Genomic DNA, 18,950 nt, shown 5'->3' with positions numbered 1-18,950 from the left:
ACGAGAATGTCTGTTATGTCACCATTGAATTCTTTTATATAAAGAGATGTCACTTTGGTAGGATTCTTTATATCTTTAATAGACTCTAGTTGATCTATTGGTGATAGTTATCGAAGTTGCATCATCGTCGTATTTGTCAATATGGTTTTTGGATGCTTCGAGAGATGCATTGTAGATCTCTTTGAATCCCCTCATCTGGGAACTGATCATTAATTTTTCTGATCTAACATCATTTGGTTCAATACCTTTAAAAGTAATAACCTTTGCATATTGTTTCATAAACTCTCTATAGTATGCTTTACATGTCATCAACAGACATACTATATCTTGATTATTTTCTAAATCATTGATGATCTTTAGTAATGTTAAATCTGATAATCCTCCTCGAGGTGATAATGAGAAAGATGATGAAGAGGATGAAGATGATGATTTATCATTATTCATGTCTATTTATTCTCTATATGAATAATTAAAAGATTTCTAGTTGTTACTTGTGAAGAAGAAGATAAAGGTAGAAATGATAATGATGATTAAATTTTTTGACCATCTCTCTGCAAATTTGCATGTAAAAAAAAAAAAAAAAAGAATATTCTGTTATTAGTTTGGATCATTATAAATAGAGAATGTGAAAATAATCTTCTATATATTTATTAATGATTAAATTTAATTGGAGTATTACTTGGATAAACATTAAAGTGATTTCCATTTAATTTAAAATTCAAATAGAGTGCTGGGTAGTCTAGTGGACTTTGATTTTTCGTTCCATGTTGTTGTCTATATATGCCACCAAAAAATGATCCACCAGAGTTTATCATTACATCTCCATTATCTAATCGTCTAATGTTAAGATATAATGAAGAATATGGTGTATCAATATGTAGATGTTCAACATTTGAACAATTGATGATTTGGTCAATTCGAATACTGAAATCCTTTTGAGTCTCGAGATCGCCTAGCAATTGAAATTCAAGCTTATTTAAACGGTGTGGTAAAACAAAATGAAGGGGATTATCTGTTATTGTACTATTATCATTATTGATTACTTTGGTTGTTGGAAGTGTATATACTAATGTATCATTATTTCTTTTTATGGAAAACGAGAATTTATATAGTGATGTCGGCAAGTAGATGACTGGTGGAGGGTATTTATCTCTAAGGAAATACAATTTACGTAATGTTGGTGGATACTTTAAAGGTGAGTTGTAATTGGTTGATGTTATAAATTTGACTAGTCCCCTTGGAAAAGTGGAGTGGATAGGGTTGGAAACGTTGACACACAAATCGACTACAGTGTCTGGCACAAACGCTGGTGATACTGGGCATTCATAATTTGTGATAAGCAGTATTTTGAGTCCATAAGGTAGCGACCAAGGCTCTAGAGTAGTATTATCAAGGTGTATTGATAAATCAACGAGACTTTTTGGATAAAAGAAGGTTGGTATTCTACTTTTAGTGGATATGGTCATCTTTTGAACGGTTGGTGGTGGTTTTGTTTTACCAAACGACTCGTATTTCATGTCAATTTCTTTGAGGTTTGTTGGAAAGAACGATTGTTTCATTGTGGATGGGTCAAGATGAACGACAAGGGTGAGTGTGGTGAGTGACGTGTTGGGATTGGGAAGGAGAATATCGGTGGCTGGTACGAGATCTTGACGGTTAGTATCAACATTTAAATCGGTGAGAGATTTTAAATTGGTCAAATCCAGAGTAAAAAAATCCCTACAATAGTAATTGATGTCCAATTCGGTTAGGGTGGCTGGAAATTGAAGGCCGATTGGGAGTACTCGGTGTGAACGGATTGACAATTTTGTAAGAGTTGCACAAGATGACCATTCAGAGATTGTTGGAAATGGTGGTATGACTGGCCTGATTTCTATAACTATAGTATTGACGGATGGTAGTAGAACATCTTTGATTTCACCTTGGTATTCTTGCAGATAAAATTTGGTAGGATTCTTTATTTCTTTTATATCCTCTTTTGTTGATGTTTTGGTGAGAGTTATAAAGTCTTGGTCATCGTCGTCTGTATTTTGTAAAGCGACAAGTGATGAATTGTAAATCTCTTTAAATGGTTTCATAGAAGACCCGATCATTGTCATTTCTGATGGACTCGCGATCGAAGTTGGGTCGATATCTTTAAAAGTAATAACCTTTGCATATTGTTTCATAAACTCTTTATAATATGCTTTACAAGTCATCAACAGACATACTATATCTTGATTGTATTCAATGTGAGTGATGATCTTTAGTATTGTTAAATCTGATAATCCTCCTTTTGGTGATAATGAGAAAGATGATGAAGAAGATGAAGATGATGGAGTAGATGACTTTTCATTCATTATAATTTATCTATTTGATTATATATTTGTATATATCAATGTCATTTATATATATACATATGAAGATGAAGTATGACTGTTCGTTCATTCATTGTTCTCCTTATCTCCTCTTCAAATAATTATAATAATAAAAATAATAAAAATATAGAAAGAGGAGCTGATCAAAAGAGTTGTCCTTGCAAGTTTTTGTTTTATTTTTATTTTTATTTAGAAAGTTAATTTGTTTTCAATAATATTATGATTATTACTTGGATAAACATAGATATGATTTTCTTTTGTTTTAAAATTCAAATAGAGTGCTGGGAAATCTAATGGACATCTATTTTCAATGCTGATATTGTTCATTCTTTGTTGTCGATAGATTCCACCAAAAAATGGGTCACCAGAGTTTATCAATACATCTCCATTATCTAACCTTCTAATATGAATATTCAAATTCAAATGTAATTTAAATTTTAAAAGTTCAACATTTGAACAATTGATGATTTGATCTATTCTAATACTAAAATATTTTTTCTGTTTTTCCATTGAAAGTTGGAGCATCTTGAGACGATATGGTAATATAAAATGAAGAGGATTGTCAATTAGTGGACTATTATCATTATTGATTACTTTGGTTGTTGGAAGAGTATAAATGGTTGTATTTTTGATAATGAACGATTATTACGATTGTAACTATTCACCCCACAACCACCACAAATTTATAAAATAGGAAATGAATGGAAAAAGATATATTAACCTTTCCATTTTAAGAAATATATTTACTATTTTTAATTTAATTAGAAATTAAGTATCAGTCATCAGAGATTATCTTGTTTTTTATTTATTTATTTATTTTCAATTGGAGTATTGCTTGGATAAATATAAATATGATTTCCTTTTACTTTAAAATTTAAATAGAGTGCACGGAAATCTAGTGCACTTCTATTTTCAATACTAATGTTTTCCATTCTACGTTGTTGTCGATAAATACCACCAAAAAATGTATCACCACAGTTGAGCATTACATCTCCATTATCTAATCTTCGAATGTTAAGATTAAATCTCGATCCAACCACTAAATGTTCTACATTTGAACAATTGATGATTTGATCTATTCGTATACTGAAGTCCTTTTTGAAATCACCCAATTTTAAAACTAATAGGTTTTTTAAACGGTATGGTAGGATAAAATGAGGAGGGTTGTCGGTTGGTGAACTATTATCATTATTGATTATCATTGTTGTTGGAAGTGTATAAATGTTTGTATCTTTGATTTTAACCAATAACCAACAAACCTCTTCTAGTGATGTTGGTAAGTAGATGATTGGTGGTGGATGACTACTTTTACAAGAAACCAATTCACGTAATGTTGGTGGGTAATTACTAGGTGAAGTGAAATTGATCGTTGTTGAAAGTACTTCTAATTTGCTTGGGAATACAGCTTGATTAGGGCTATCAACATTGATCGACAGAAAAGTAACAGAGTCTGGTATAATTTCTGGTGTTATGGAGAAAGCTTTGTCACTTCTGATATGTAAGTATTTAAGCCCTTGTTTAAGCATCCAAGGATCCAGTGTGGCTTCATGAACGAGAACAATTGTTAATTCCAAGAGACTAGGTGGGAAAAAGTTGTTTGGTATTTTAACGTCACACCGTATATCCATCCTTGTCACAGTTGGTGGAGGTTTGGTACTACCAAAGTACTTTAAACCCATTCTGAGAACTTGAAGGTTTGTTGGAAAGAAGGATTGCGTCATGGTGGTTGTGTCAAGAGGAATACAAAGGTTGAGACTGGTGAGAGATGAGCTTGGATTGGGAAAGCGAATATTGGTGGCTGGAATGAGATCAGAAGAGGTGGTCGGACTTCTCACATCTAGATCTGCAAGAACTATCAAGTTGGACAAGTCCAGAGAAAATGTTCCACTAAAATGGAAATAAGCGATAATCAATGATGTGAGAGTGACTGGGAATTGAATACCGACTGGTAGGACTGTTGGAGATTCGATGTACAAAGATGTCAGAGTACAAGGCCATTGAGTGATGTTTGGAAAAGATGGTGGGATGATCGACATGAATTCTATTTTCAAGGAGTCTATAGAAGAGAACAAAGCTAAAATGTCGGGTATGTCACCTTGAAAATCAAAGTTAACTCTTCCAAATGGATAGGGTCACCCACGATTTCAAGTATGGATTCTTTGGTCGAAGTATGTGTCACTGTTAATGTGGTGGTTGTATTTGATTCAGAGATGTTGTTTGTGTTTGATGCCTCTAGGGATGTATTGTATATCTCTTTAAATGGTTTCATTTGAGAACTGATTATAAACTTTTCACTTGACCAAAATCCTTCAAATGGTTCACTAACTTTAAAAGTAATAACTTTTTCATATTGTTTCATAAATTCTCTATAATATGCTTTACATGTCATCAACAGACATACAATATCTTGATTGCATTCTAAATCATTGATGATCTTGAGTAATATTAAATCTGATAGTCCTCCTTTTGGTATTGGAGATATAAGAGATGAAGAGGATGATGAAGAAGGTGAAGATGAAGATAGATATTTACTTTTTTTCATTTTTTAAAATGTTTAAAAAAAAAAGGCAACAAATATATGATTTATTTAAATTATTAAATTCACCTTCCATTGAAAAAATATTATTTTAATCATATCTATGAGAAAGAATAAATATTTTTTCTCCAACCCACAACCCTAACCCCAAATTACAAATTATTTTTTTTACAAAATAAATAATTATTTATTTTTTTGATTTAATTGGAGTATTACTAGGATATAGATTGAAATGATTTCCTTTTGTTGTTTTAAAATTTAAATAAAGTGCTGGAAAATCTATTAAACTTCTATTTTCAATACTGATTATATTTTCGATTCTCCTTTGCCTATAGATTCCACCAAAAAATGTATCACCAGAGTTTATCATTACATCTCCATTATCTAATCTTCTAATATAAATATCCAAACAAAATCCAATCACTAAATGCTAGACATTTGAACAATTGATAATTTGGTCTATTCTAAAACTGAAATCATTTTTGAAAGAATAATTATCTTTGACTTCATCCAATGCAACTTCTATCTTTTTGAGTCGATATGGTAATATAAAATGAGGAGGATTATCGGTTGGTGAACTATTATCATTGTTGATTACTTTGGTTGTTGGAAATACAAATACTAATGTATCATTGATTCTAGAGATTGAGCAAGAGAGGGTATCGAGTGATGTTGGTAAATAGATGATTGGTGGTGGATGACGACTTTTACGAAAGGACATTTCACGCATTGTCGGTGGATAGTTGAAAGGAGAGTTGTAATTGGTTGACGTTTTAAATTTGACTAGTCCACTTGGAAAGAGGGCTTTTCGAGAGTTGGCAACGTTGACCCACAGATCTACAACAGTGTCTGGTATATACTCTGGTAATATTTTACAACACCGGTCATTCATATATAGTTTTTTGAGTCCTTGGGGAAGCACCCCCGGATCCAGGCTGCTTCCACCAAGTAGAACCAACGATAGATCCAAAAGACCTTTTGGAAAAAAGTCTTTTGGGATTCTCTTGTTCGTTTCCATGTCCATCTTTGTGACTGTTGGTGGAGGTTTGGTATTACCAAAGAATTGGAAATCCATGGTGAGATCTTGAAGGTTTGGTGGAAAGAATGACTGTGTCATGGTCGTTGGGTTGAGAGGTATTGAAAGGTAGAGGATGGTGAGTTCAAGCGAATTGTTGGGATTGGGAAGATGAATATTGGTGACTGGGATTAGAGTGGCACCACTGAAGGAGAAAATACTAAGGTCATTTAGAAACATCAAGTTTTCCAAATCAATAGAAAATGTATCACTACAACTGTAATTGATGTGTAATTCTGTCAGTGATGGTGGGAATTGGAGGTCGGCTGGCAGTACTACTCCTGAACTAATCGATAATTGCGTAAGATTACAACAGCTCCATTGAGAGATGGTTGGAAAACGTGGAAGGACCGATTCGATATCAATTGACATGGTTATGATGGATGGGAATAGAACGTCTTTAATGTCACCTGTGAATTCATACAAATCTATATTTTTTAGTTTGGTAGAATCTTCCACAGCTTTGATGATCAACTCTCTTGTAATTGAACCAGTGATCGTTACTGTAGTGCGTGGTACTTTTGTTGTTGTTGTTTCTAGTGATGATGAAGTGTAAATCTCTTTAAAAGGTTTCATTTGTGAACTGATTATAAACTTGTCAATAGACCATGATCGATGATGACTTGCATGACCTTTGATACCCTTAAAAGTAATAACCTTTGCATATTGTTTCATAAACTCTCTATAATATGCTTTACAAGTCATCAACAGACATACTATATCTTGATTGTATTCTAAGTCATTGATGATCTTGAGTAGAGTTAGATTTGATAATCCTCCTCTAGGTGATAGAGATAAAGATAAAGATGATGAAGAGGATGAAGATGAAGATGATGTAGAGAATGATTAAGATGAGGATGAAGACAAAACTAGAGATTTATCGTTAATACTTTTTAGCATAAAAAAAAAAAATTGGATAAATTAAAAGAGAAGATTATTTCAGTGCAACACTCTAATCTAATCACTCACTCTTATAGTTAAATTAATGTTTTGCAATGAACCCCCCTTTACCATAAATAGATCACATAGTATACTATAATAGTGGTTGTACTAATGTGAATGATGATTGATTAAAAACTGTATCAATACATAAATATTTATGTAGATAATAAATGTGGAAACTACTAATATAATATTTTTTCACCACCTTATGCTAAGTTTAATTAATATCATTTTCATTTATGGTTGATGAATTTATTTTTATTTTTGATTTACAATTGTGTTATGACTTGGATAAATATTGTAATGATTTCCTCTTGTTTTAAAATTCAAATAGATTGCCCGGAAATCAAGAGCGCAATTGAAATCCATTCTCTTTTGTTGTCTATAGATACCACCAAAAAATAAGTCACCAGAGTTTATCATTACATCACCATTATCTAATCTTCTAATATAAAGATCCAATCTAAAGTATCCATGATGATTTTCAGAATGATGAAATACTAGATGTTCTACATTTGAGCAATTGATGATTTGGTCGATACGTATACTGAAATCATCCTTGTAGGTTTCATATTCCCTTGTAATAGTCAATTTCTTGAGACGGGAGGGAAATAAATATGGTTGGTTGTTTACTGATGGACTATTATCATTGTTGATGACCATGGTCGATGGAAGTACAAACACTGATGAAGATTCATCAATTCTAGTGATTGGACATGAGAATTTTTCAAGTGATGTTGGTAAATAGATTACTGGTGGAGGATCATCACCTCTTTTGTAAACCAATTTACGCAAGGTTGGTGGGTATGTATAGGGGGAATTGAAACTGGTGGTAGTTGTGAATTTAACTAGTTTGCTTGGGAAGATGGCATTGTCAGTGTTGTCAACGTCAGCAGTCAAATCGATAACAGTTTCTGGTATGAAAATGGGCGTTATTGTGGCTTGGAAACAAAGTAGCCTTAACTTTTCAACTCCATAAGGTATGGTCCAAGGATCCAGTGCCGGATTGTCTTGATACAGATACAGTGTGAGTTTCAAGAGACTAGTTGGTAAAAAGTTTGGAGGTATGACACTTTCATTGGTGGTCATCGACATGGTTTTTAATTTTGATGGGGGATTGGTTTTCCCCAAACTCTCTAAATTCATGTGCAGATGCTGAAGATTTGGTGGAAGGAATGATTTTGTTATTGTTTTGGGGTCAAATGAAAGGGAAAGGATGATACGGGTGAGTGATGTATTGGGATTGGGAAGGAGAAGATTGGTGGCTGGGTAGGTATTATTGACAAGTCCAATTCAAAATTTAGATCTTTTAGAATGATGTATAGGAGGGTTAGAGTGGGTGGAAACTGAAAGATTGGGACTACCTTGGGTAATTTGATTATCAATTTGTAAAGTGAACTTGGCCATTGTGGAATAGGTTGCAAGATTAATTTTCCTTTAATGTCAAGAGTTTCAAGGGAAGGAAATAAAACATCTTTGATATGACCTTTGTATTCTTCTAATTCTAGAGATGTCAGTTTGGTAGGATCTTGCACAGCTTCCAAGATGGACTCTTTGGTGGATTTCTCTTTCAAGGATAACGATGATTCAGTATATTGGTCGTCACAGTGTTGGGTTTCAAGTATTTCCATTGATGAATTGTAAATCCCTTGAAATGGTTTCATATTCGATCCAATTATTGACTTTGCTACACCATCATTATCAAAATGGTTGAGTTCATAACCTTTAAAAGTAATAACCTTTGCATATTGTTTCATAAACTCTCTATAATATGCTTTACATGTCATCAAAAGACATACTATATCTTGATTATATTCTAAGTCATTGATGATCTTGAGTAATGTTAAATCTGGAAATCCTCCTTTTGGTACAAGTAAAATAGGGGATGAAGAGGATGAAGATTGATATTTCCTTTTTCTCATTTTTTTTTATAAGATTTATAGAAAATGTAATCTCTAGAACAAACACTAATATATTTATATATCTGTTACAATTGATATGACAAGAGTATACAAATTATTTTTACCACACCCCCCCATCAAACTACAAATTATTATTTATTAATAATAATTATTATTTTATTGTTTTTTTTTTTATTATTATTTACAATGTATTATTTAATTTTATTGGAATATTACTTGGGTATACATGAACATAACCACCTTTTTCTTTAAAGGTTAAATAGAGAGCAGGAAAATCTCTAAAACTTCTATTCTCTACGCTGGTATTGTCCATTCTACGTTGTTGTCTATAAACGCCACCAAAAAATGCTCTTCCACCAGAGTTTATCATTACATCACCATTCTCTAATCTTCTAATGTAAAGATCCAAAGTCGTTCCAAAATTGTCAATAAATAAATGTTCGACATTTGAGCAATTGATTATTGTATCGATTCTAAAACTGAAATCAGTTTCATGTTCACCTAGCAATGAAGCCTCTAGCTTTTTGACTCGGTATGGCAGTACGAAATGTGGAGGATTCTCTTCTGGTGGGCTATTGTCATTGTTGATTACTTTGGTTGTTGGAAGAGCAAATACTCGTGAATGAGGAGGATCAAAAATTTCCAAAGTAATTGTTTCGAGTGATGTCGGTAAATAGATGACTGGTGGAGGATAATCACCTTTTTGGTATTCCAACTCTTTTAAAGTGGGTGGATAGTTGAATGGTGAATCGTGGCTGGTCGACGTTACAAATGTTTCTAAACAACTTGGAAAGACTGCTGTGTCGGGGTTTGAAACATCAGCACACAGGTATTTAACAGAGTCTGGTATAAACTCTGGTGTTACTGGGATATGGGTATTGGGAATATCGACAATCTCTATTCCTTGTGGAAAGGTCCACGGTCCTAGTGTTGCCATGCCATTCAGAGTCAACTTTACATCCAAGAGACCGAGTGGGAAATAGACATGACCTATGCCAATGTTTGTGCTCATATTCATCGTTTTGACATGTGGTGGAGGTTTGATATATTCACCCAAGTACTTGTAATCCATGTTAAGTTCTTCGAGGTTTGGTGGAAGGAACGATTGTGTAATGGTCGAGCGGTCAAAAGGGACTTTAAAGGTTAAACTCGAGAGTGATGTGTTGGGATTGGGAAAGCGAATATTGGTGGCTGGGATGAGTGTGATTGACGAAGAAGAAACATCTAGGGTTCGGAGATCGACTAGGTTGGTCATATCAAGAGTAAATGGATCTCTGTAATTAAAAGAGATGCATAAATCTGTCAGAGTTGGTGGGAATTGGAGATCGGATGGGAGGACACTGTCTGAATAGATTGACAATGATGTAAGTGTAAAACAAGTCCATTGAGATCTGGTTGGAAAACGTGGAAGGACCGATTTGATATTGATAGACAGTGTATCGATAGATGGGAGCAGAACATCCTTAATGTTACCTGTGAATTCATTCAAATGGATTCTTGTCAATTTGGTTCGATCTTTGACTGTATTTATCTTCTCCATTGCATCTACTGATGTCTTTGTGAGCGATATCCATGTTTGTGGTGGTGGATTGTTGATCTCGTGATCTTTTTTGGTTTGAATAGCCATTAGTGATGCATTGTAGATCTCTTTAAATGGTGTCATACGAGAACTGATCATTGTCCTTTCATCAGGACTTGGATACTCAATACCTTTAAAAGTAATAACCTTTGCATATTGTTTCTTGAATTCTCTATAATATGCTTTACATGTCATCAACAGACATACGATATCTTGATTGAATTCTAAATCATTGATAATCTGTAGTAATGTTAAATCTGATAATCCTCCTCGAGGTGATAGTGATAAAGAAGGGGATGAAGAGGATGAAGAAGATGATTTATTTTCATTCATTGTTATGACTACATACAGATAGATATAATCTATCTTTAAAGACAAACAAAAAGGAGTCAGATGAGACTTACGAAAAAACCTTTGCATTTTAAAACTTCACAATTTATTATTATATTATATTTGTATCAATTGATTTAATTGGAGTATTACTAGGATATAGATTGAAATGATTTCCATTTAATTTAAAATTTAAATAGAGTGCACGGAAATCTAGTGGACTTCGATTACCAAAGGTAGTGCTTTCCATTCTACGTTGTCTATAGATGCCACCAAAAAAAGTATCACCAGAGTTTAACAATACATCACCATTATCTAATCTTCTAATATGAATATCCAATCTTGGACCTATATTTGTAATCGATAAATGTTGGACATTTGAACAATTGATGATAGGATCAATGCGAATACTAAAACTCTCATTCTCTGGACCATCCTTGTAAATAATTAGCTTCGCCAGACGAGAGGGCAATATAAAATGAAGAGGATTATCGGTTGGTGAAGTATTATCATTGTTGATTACCAAGGTTGATGGAAGCGTGTAAATAAATGGTGTACCTTTGGAATTGGTGATTATACATTGGAATGTTTCGAGTGAGGTTGGTAAGTAGATGAATGGTGGAGGATGTTGACATTTCGCGTATTCCAAATGACGCAAAGTGGGTGGATAGTTGAATGGTGATTCGTGGTTGGTTGACGTAGTAAATGAAATTAATCCGCTCGGAAAAATAGCAAATTCAGGGTTTTCAACATTGACCTCCAGACGAACAACAGAGTCTGGTACAAATTCTGGTGACATTTTAACACTGAAATGGGGAATATCCAATATTTCAAGTCCGTGAGGAAATACCCACGGATCAAGTACGGTTGAATCATTGTCAAGTATCAAATCCAATTCCAAAAGACAAGGTGGGAAAAAGTTTGGTGGTATTTTTTTCATGATGCCACCAATAGCAATTGAAGTGGCCTTTTGAGGGGGTTTGATATTGGTGGTTGCAAAGAGAGATTGATCTCCAAAGAAACGCTCAAGGTTTGGTGGGAAGAACGATTGATTGATGCTTGTTGGGTCGAGGAGCATTTTTAGATTTAAAAGGGTGAGTGATGTGTTGGGATTGGGAAGGAGAATATTGGAGGCTGGTATGGGAGTAGGACACAAGGTCATGATATGGAGTTGCTTGAGAGCGACCAAGTTGGATAGGTCAAGTGAGAATATATCCCTGCAGCGATAATTGATGACCAAATCTTCCAGAGTCGGTGGTAAGTGAACAATTGGGATGATTCTACTTGATTGGATAGTCAAATGGGTAAGAGCACAAGTCCATTGAGAGATGGTTGGAAAGCGAGGTACATGTACCTTGATATCTATTACCATAGTATCAACAGATGCAAGTAGAACATCTTTAATGTCACCTGTGAACCCATTCAAAACTAATGTTGTCAATTTGGTTGTGTCTTTGATTGTTTTTAAAAACTCTATCGCCTCTACCGATGTCCTCGATAGCGTTGTAGATGTTTGAGGTGGTGGATTGGCAATCTCGTGATTTTTGTTTGTTCTAATAGTTGCAAGTGATGCATTGTAGATATCTTTAAATGGTCTCATGTATGTACCAATAATTGATCTCTGTGATGTGCTTTGAGTATCAATATCTTTAAAAGTAATAACCTGTGCATACTTTTTCTTGAATTCTCTATAGTATGCTTTACATGTCATCAACAGACATACTATATCTTGATTGTATTCAATGTAATTAATGATCTTTAGTATTAACAACTCTGATATTCCTCCAGGTGAAAGTGATAAAGAAGATGATAAAGAGGATGATGAATCTTTCATTGTTTAAAATAAATAATAATATTTATTTGATGATAGATGAACAAATGGGTATACGCAATTATCGAAAGTTCTTCGTTAAACATATGCATATTAATTAATTTTTTAATTAATTTTTAATTCATTTTCAAAGATCTACTGAGGTACACTTTTCTTTTTTATTAAATTTGCTGCTTGTATGTATGAGATAATATAGATAGAGATATAAATTATCATATTATTCACAACAAGATGTTATCTAATCTATTATTATTACATATTATCAAAGACTGAAGACAATACAGATATTGTATGTTTGTTGTTAACTTGTAAAAAGATTTATAATAATAATGGTTTAAGAAGATTGATACGCTTCAAAGGTATAAGAGTCATAGATGGGAAGAACGCTTGGACATATCTATCACTACCGTTTAAGGCAGCACGATCTAGATTCAAACTCCACTCTTTCAAAGATATCTATGACAATAGCACATCGTATCACGATGACTTGTTCTTTGACAAATACGATCTTGTTTCATCATGGTGTACGCGCAGAGAACTCTTCCAATCGCTGGCCCAATTCAAGTCTCTGACAAAGTTGGAACTCGTGGGTGAGGGTATCCCACCTCTTGGACCAAATACCTTTCCGACCAGTCTCACGTCACTCACTCTTGCTACGAGCACAGTCCCTCCACAAAATACATTCACGTCACTCAAGTCACTGACCGAACTCATTATTGAAATAGAGTACTATGGCGAGGGTGTAACCCCACCAAGAATGGATCTCGAGTCTAACCTCACTCACTTTATTCAAGTTTGAAGACGCGGGGCAACAATCAGTATCGAGATTCGTGTGCCTCCCTCACTCATAATACTCAAGCTCTTGGTTGATTACGCATACATCCCGGCGCAATATACGATGCCATTGTTGGAGAAATTGTATGTGCCAAAGAATCTATTGGTCAGCGATACATGTAGAAAAATTAGAAATTAGAAATGTATTGGTTTTGGAAAAACAATCACTCATCGGTGGAATCATCACTCAAAGACAAACAGTCTTTGACAAACACCATACATCTTTTCCAATTTATTTAGATTTTAATTGGTCAAATGCTTTTAAATTTTCTTTAAGATTTGGAGAATAAAAATAATAAATCATGAATAAAATATTTATTTATTTATTTATTTATTTATTTATTTACATTTATTTATTTACACAACTCTTTTATTATTATTATTATGATTATAATTAATCATTATTTTCATCAGTATTTATAAAAGTGTCTTTTTTTGTTTTGATTGGATTCCTACTTTGTTTGATTGTATAATAGGCGTGCGGTGAATAATTACTATTATTATTATTATTATTATTATTATTATTGCCTCGAAGTCGCATAAAGTTTAGATACATTGGATGGAAATCGAGTATACTCCTATTGGCAATGCTAGTGTTGATCATTCTGCGTTGTCTAATGATTGCACCACCGTCAAAAGAGCTTTTAGTATTAACCAAAACGTATTCATTGTGATGTTCCAAACGTCGAATACACAATTCAATTTCCGATGATTCACGGGCACTCGAGTGAATACGGATGATGAGTAGCTTGACATTGGAGCAATTAAATATGGGGTCGATTCGAAAGCTAAACTCTTCGTTTGCACCTTCGAGGTGGATCTGTGCTGTAAACTGCTCGACACGCGACGGCAACACAAAATGGAGGGGGTTGTGTGAGGGTGGAGAGTCGTCGCTGTTGATGATCATCATGGGTGGTAGACTGTAGATAGGGTACTGCTGATACATTTGTATCATCTCGCACGAGAATGATTCGAGTGATGTTGGTACGTAAAAGACGGGCGGTGGGTTACGCCACACGTGGTAGGACAGTCCTCGGAGAGGCGGCAGGCGCGTGGGTGCCTCAAAGTTGAGTGTGGAGCGCAGGGTGCGTAAACGGCTGGGAAAGACGGCTTCATCAGGCCGCTCAATATTGATTGATAGCTCGGTGATGGATTCGGGGATATAGTCGGGTGAAATGGTGCCCGTGTAGTTTTGAAGCTCGAGTTTCTCCAGTCCCGCAGGTAGTGCGTGCGGGTCGATCGTAGCGTCAAAGTCGAGTGTGATCGTCAGCGATCGCAAACCAGCCGGCATGAAGCCGACCGGCACACGACTGTTGCAGTACTGGATGATGAGCTCTGTTATTTTAGCAGGTGGTATTGTCACCCCAAAACTGTCCCACGCGTTGATATCGAGGTACGCCAAATTAAGTGGGAAATAGTCTGGCGTCATCTGTGCGCCGTCCAAGTCAAACAACAGCGTCAGCGATGTCAACGCGGTGCTGGGGTTGGGTAGTCGGATGTCGTGCACAGGTATCAGCTGCAGACAGTCAGATATGACAAACAACTTGGCTAGCTGACCAAGATTGACTAGATCCAACCGAAACGGTTCCTCGCTCTGGTACTTGACGTCGAGGTTGACCAATGTCGGTGGGAACTGCACCAGCGGCAGTACCGTTGCCGACGCGATCGCCAGCGTTGTCAGTGCACCCGGCCACCGCACGCTTGGCGGCAGACGCAGCGCTGGCACGCGGTCAGTTGCCACAATTTCTATAGTCTTGAGCGGTGCCGACGCAAACAACACGTCGTTTAACTCGCCACCTGCATAGTCGTCCAACTCTAGCTCTTGCAAGCGGTCAGCGTGCGACAGATGTCTTGCAACCACCGCACCGTCCACACTACCAGTTATTTTGAGTCGCTCGGTTGGAGGGATGCGACACGGCACCCAAGGCCGTGGCGTCGCAACGATCGACACGCTCTTTATTGTCAACTCGGGATCGCCCGGTTGGTACTTGTTGGATGCGTCTAAACATAGATGTTGACACGTATGTGCTGCCAAAGACGCTTCATACATCTCACCAAACGGTTCCATAAACTGTTCCACAATACATTCGCGCAGCTCCATCTGTGCTGCCGTCATCACATGCTTAAACATCATCGAAGCAGCAAACTTTTTGCGAAATTGGAAATAGTATGTCTTGCAAGTCAGCAACAGACATATGATATCTTGGTTGTCGTCAATGTATCCAATGATCTTTAACAACAGTAGATGAGGTAGTCCTCCTCCACTTGGAGTCAAAGACAATATCCTACTATTACTACTACTACTACTACTACTACTACTACTACTACTACTACTACTATTCATTTTACAGCTATTACTATCATGATTGCTGATGTTGTTGTTATAGACTGCAACTACATCCATATCCATGTTTAATAGGTTAAGTTTGATGAGATGATGATTGAAGAATATGATTTACAAATATATATGTACACATATTATTATGGTTTGTGTTGTTGAGATGTTGATTATTATTTATTATACACATAAAAAAAAGAAAAAGAAAATAAAACAATGAGAGGTATTTTTATGGTTAAGTTTGTATGGGGGTTACCTGACCTGAGTCAGTTCCCGTTTTTATATGGAAAATGCTTACTTACTTTAAGTAAGTAAGGTTGGTATTAAAAATAAGTACAATAAAATGATATCCTAGATTGAAATTAAAAACAAGATTTATTTAAATAAAAAGTGTGCCGATGATACTTTTATATGGTGTCTTGGCTTAGTTGATGAAAAAAATAGTGTTTGTTGATAATAGTATGATTATAAAATAAAGAGGAAGAGGATAGCAACCAATAGAATATATTTGTTGCAATATAGGAAAACAAGATCTTGAAAGGTAGAAACACTCATTGACTGTCTTCTTTCTTCGAAAATGTAACTTGATTTAGAGAACACACCCTCAGATGGGGTTGATGTAGCAGGTACACAGAGATATTTTCGAGCCAGGCATTTAAGAAATGGGTTGACATTGCATTGAGACCAATATATAGTTGGATCTGGTCTAGATCCTTTAGCAAGCTCTTTGTCATTCAGTTGGTATTCCATTGCCAAGAATGAAATGATCATGGATTTAATCATTGTAGTTGTCAATTCGGTGGTGAGAGGAGACTGGGCAGTGATGTTTGCAAACTGATCGGTAGTAGAGGTGGTAGGGATGGTAGAGGTGGTAGAGGTGGTAGAGGTGGTAGAGGTAGATGTAGTAGATGTGGTAGAGATGGCAGCGATGGTAGTACCCTTCACAATAGAAGAAAAAGACTCATCCTCTGCATTGTTCTTTGCTCTTTGTCTTTCCAGTCTTATCTGTTCTACTTTGTCTTTTGGAATTTGTTTTGATGTATCTATTGTTGATTGAACAACCTTTTTTGTTTTTGCCTTTTGTGCCTGGATCTTGGTTTCTTTTTCCCTCAACTCAATGATGAGTTTGTCCATAGACTTTAGTGATTTAGATTCTTTAATATCATTTAAGAATGTATTAAGAAGATTTTCACTGAGCTCTAGATTGAGGGGGATAAAAGAAACATTTTGCTCTTGAGTTTCTTCGTTGGTGGTTTGGACGTTTGGATCATTTCTTTTGTTGTTCTTCTTCTTCTTTTCGGCTGGCGCCGCCTCGACTGGATGTTGAGGAATCAAGTGTTTGAGAAGGGCCTTATGATATGGAGAAAACAACAAAGGTGTCAATATGGCTTCACGATCTTTGAATAATAGATCTACCCTGATTTTTAACTGTTGCTCCAGATTGTTTCTCAATTCGTGTCCTTGGGGGGTGTTGATTTTATCGTAATGACGGCCACCTGGCTTGAGACCCATTTCCAAAGTGATAAGAGTTGGAACCAGGCTGTCAATTGTGATATTGTTAGCACTTGACAAGAACATAGTAGCTTTCTCAAAGTCACCTAAAAGAGTTAAATAGTCGTATGCAATCTATATAAATTAATTATTAATAATTTTTTATTCAAAAGATCCTTATATATACATACCAAACATTCTTCCTCTGTTAAAAACAAATCCACATGTTCCAACTCTTTAATAGATGGATGCAATTCCATAAATCTTGATACCATTGTATAAAGTGAAGTCCATCTTGTTGGAGAGTAGAATTTCAATCTAAAAGCAAATTTGATTTTTGTATTTTCTTTTAATGCATCTTTTAAATCATCAGAACAAGTATTTTTTAAATGATTTAATTGTACCAGTTTGTGTAATTTAGATGCCAATGGCTTGCTAAATTTAATAATTTGGACTGCTTTCCTAATCTTTCTTAGTACCATAGAAAGTGTTAGTCCTTGAATAGTTAATTTTGTTTCCAAAGTTGCAGTTGATACAACCTCAACATTATTTAACTGATTGGTTGTTGAAACAGTGATTGTGTTATCAGTTTTTTTTCCTTTAGAGGCTGTAGATTGTTGTACTTTAGCAAGTGCTTTAGCAGATGGTTTAGCAGGTGCTTTGGCTGATGGTTTAGCAGGTGCTTTGGCTGATGGTTTAGAAGGTGCTACGGTGTTGTTGGGTTTCTTTTTCTTATTATTACTATTACTTTCCACAGGATCTGTGTCATCATCACCATCATTATTATTATTGTTGTTTTTATCATTTAACTCTTTTGCTATTGTGGTGGAGATAAGATGGAGAGACTCTGTTGATTCTGGTTTGCCCATATCGATACAGTGACTCACTATTAATTGAATGGTATGAGCACTACATCTATTTGATTTGATGTCAGATAATAGAATTGCTTTAATGGCAGCATGTGCATTGTCAGTTGTAGCTCCAGCAATTGTTTGAAGGTCGAGGTTCCATTCATCACAGATAGTCTTGAGCAATTGATCAGATACAGCACTAGATGTCTCTGCTCCGTTGATTGCATTGAATCCCATTAGAAAGGTTTTGAACTCGAAAGTGTCAGTGGTAATAAGGTGCCCTGTTACACATATATATTTGACATCTTGATCACTTGTCCATCCATCTTGAGTTAATCCAATCCAGTCTGCTCTGTCCAATAATCTCTTTACAGCCTCCTTTTTAATTGTGAGAATTCGAGGGAGGATATCGTTTTTGATTCTATAGTAAGAAGGTGCTTTGTATTGTATATTTAGAGAATCGAATATAGCTTGCAGACTTTTAGATTCTGATATGATAAAAGGGAGTGAATGATCCACAAGAAAAAGTATAACCTTTTCATCAACTAGGTTTTTGTCTATACCATTAGATAATAATGCAGATAATAATCCGCATGACTTATTATTGATATGATTTTGTATCTGTTGGTTTTTGGTTGGAAAGTATACTGTTCCACACCTTTTACAAGTTACTTTATTCTTATTAACTCCTTCTTCTAGTACTGTCTCTTCTGTTGCATATTGTCCTTTGTTTTTATCTGAAATTTTAATAAATGGAAGCTTTATTACTTCTCCTTTCTCTTTGCAGTAACCAATGGAGAACGCATTAGGCATTGACAATTTATCTTTTACCATTATTTTACTATTACACTATATTTTTTTGCA

The 18,950-nt window shown here is 35.1% G+C and overlaps 10 protein-coding genes across 10 annotated transcripts; 1 reads left to right on the top strand and 9 right to left on the bottom strand.

The window, feature by feature from the left end:
• Window positions 1–75: 75 nt before the first annotated feature.
• Window positions 76–444, bottom strand: DFA_09294 (uncharacterized protein; the record flags this gene model as incomplete). The annotated part of the gene is made up of 1 exon (XM_004354596.1): window positions 76–444. The coding sequence occupies one exon, from the start codon at window positions 442–444 to the stop codon at window positions 76–78; it is 369 nt and encodes a 122-aa protein (XP_004354648.1).
• A 206-nt stretch (window positions 445–650) lies between these two features.
• Window positions 651–2,339, bottom strand: DFA_09293 (uncharacterized protein; the record flags this gene model as incomplete). The annotated part of the gene is made up of 1 exon (XM_004354595.1): window positions 651–2,339. One exon carries the CDS (start codon window positions 2,337–2,339, stop codon window positions 651–653), a length of 1,689 nt encoding a protein of 562 aa, XP_004354647.1.
• Window positions 2,340–2,546: 207 nt separating this feature from the next.
• Window positions 2,547–3,086, bottom strand: DFA_09292 (uncharacterized protein; the record flags this gene model as incomplete). Its single annotated transcript, XM_004354594.1, has 2 exons — window positions 2,547–2,835; window positions 3,079–3,086. 2 exons carry the CDS (start codon window positions 3,084–3,086, stop codon window positions 2,547–2,549), a joined length of 297 nt encoding a protein of 98 aa, XP_004354646.1.
• An 80-nt stretch (window positions 3,087–3,166) lies between these two features.
• DFA_09291 (uncharacterized protein) lies at window positions 3,167–4,899 on the bottom strand (the record flags this gene model as incomplete). Its single annotated transcript, XM_004354593.1, has 2 exons — window positions 3,167–4,472; window positions 4,646–4,899. 2 exons carry the CDS (start codon window positions 4,897–4,899, stop codon window positions 3,167–3,169), a joined length of 1,560 nt encoding a protein of 519 aa, XP_004354645.1.
• Window positions 4,900–5,323: 424 nt separating this feature from the next.
• Window positions 5,324–8,832, bottom strand: DFA_09290 (uncharacterized protein; the record flags this gene model as incomplete). Its single annotated transcript, XM_004354592.1, has 3 exons — window positions 5,324–6,747; window positions 7,303–7,873; window positions 8,383–8,832. The coding sequence occupies 3 exons, from the start codon at window positions 8,830–8,832 to the stop codon at window positions 5,324–5,326; spliced, it is 2,445 nt and encodes an 814-aa protein (XP_004354644.1).
• Window positions 8,833–9,013: 181 nt separating this feature from the next.
• DFA_09289 (uncharacterized protein) lies at window positions 9,014–10,744 on the bottom strand (the record flags this gene model as incomplete). Its single annotated transcript, XM_004354591.1, has 1 exon — window positions 9,014–10,744. One exon carries the CDS (start codon window positions 10,742–10,744, stop codon window positions 9,014–9,016), a length of 1,731 nt encoding a protein of 576 aa, XP_004354643.1.
• Window positions 10,745–10,853: 109 nt separating this feature from the next.
• On the bottom strand, window positions 10,854–12,575 carry DFA_09288 (uncharacterized protein; the record flags this gene model as incomplete). Its single annotated transcript, XM_004354590.1, has 1 exon — window positions 10,854–12,575. The coding sequence occupies one exon, from the start codon at window positions 12,573–12,575 to the stop codon at window positions 10,854–10,856; it is 1,722 nt and encodes a 573-aa protein (XP_004354642.1).
• Window positions 12,576–12,863: 288 nt separating this feature from the next.
• DFA_09287 (uncharacterized protein) lies at window positions 12,864–13,545 on the top strand (the record flags this gene model as incomplete). Its single annotated transcript, XM_004354589.1, has 3 exons — window positions 12,864–12,880; window positions 12,912–13,365; window positions 13,432–13,545. The coding sequence occupies 3 exons, from the start codon at window positions 12,864–12,866 to the stop codon at window positions 13,543–13,545; spliced, it is 585 nt and encodes a 194-aa protein (XP_004354641.1).
• Window positions 13,546–13,800: 255 nt separating this feature from the next.
• On the bottom strand, window positions 13,801–15,816 carry DFA_09286 (uncharacterized protein; the record flags this gene model as incomplete). The annotated part of the gene is made up of 2 exons (XM_004354588.1): window positions 13,801–14,128; window positions 15,455–15,816. 2 exons carry the CDS (start codon window positions 15,814–15,816, stop codon window positions 13,801–13,803), a joined length of 690 nt encoding a protein of 229 aa, XP_004354640.1.
• Window positions 15,817–16,209: 393 nt separating this feature from the next.
• On the bottom strand, window positions 16,210–18,920 carry DFA_09285 (uncharacterized protein; the record flags this gene model as incomplete). Its single annotated transcript, XM_004354587.1, has 3 exons — window positions 16,210–17,370; window positions 17,427–18,574; window positions 18,650–18,920. The coding sequence occupies 3 exons, from the start codon at window positions 18,918–18,920 to the stop codon at window positions 16,210–16,212; spliced, it is 2,580 nt and encodes an 859-aa protein (XP_004354639.1).
• Window positions 18,921–18,950: the final 30 nt, after the last annotated feature.

This window comes from Cavenderia fasciculata (assembly GCF_000203815.1).
Source record: "Cavenderia fasciculata unplaced genomic scaffold Scf_EU5ZYIE01DZOHE-5, whole genome shotgun sequence".
NCBI lineage: Eukaryota > Evosea > Eumycetozoa > Acytosteliales > Cavenderiaceae > Cavenderia > Cavenderia fasciculata.
This window is presented reverse-complemented; position numbering and strand designations above follow the sequence as displayed.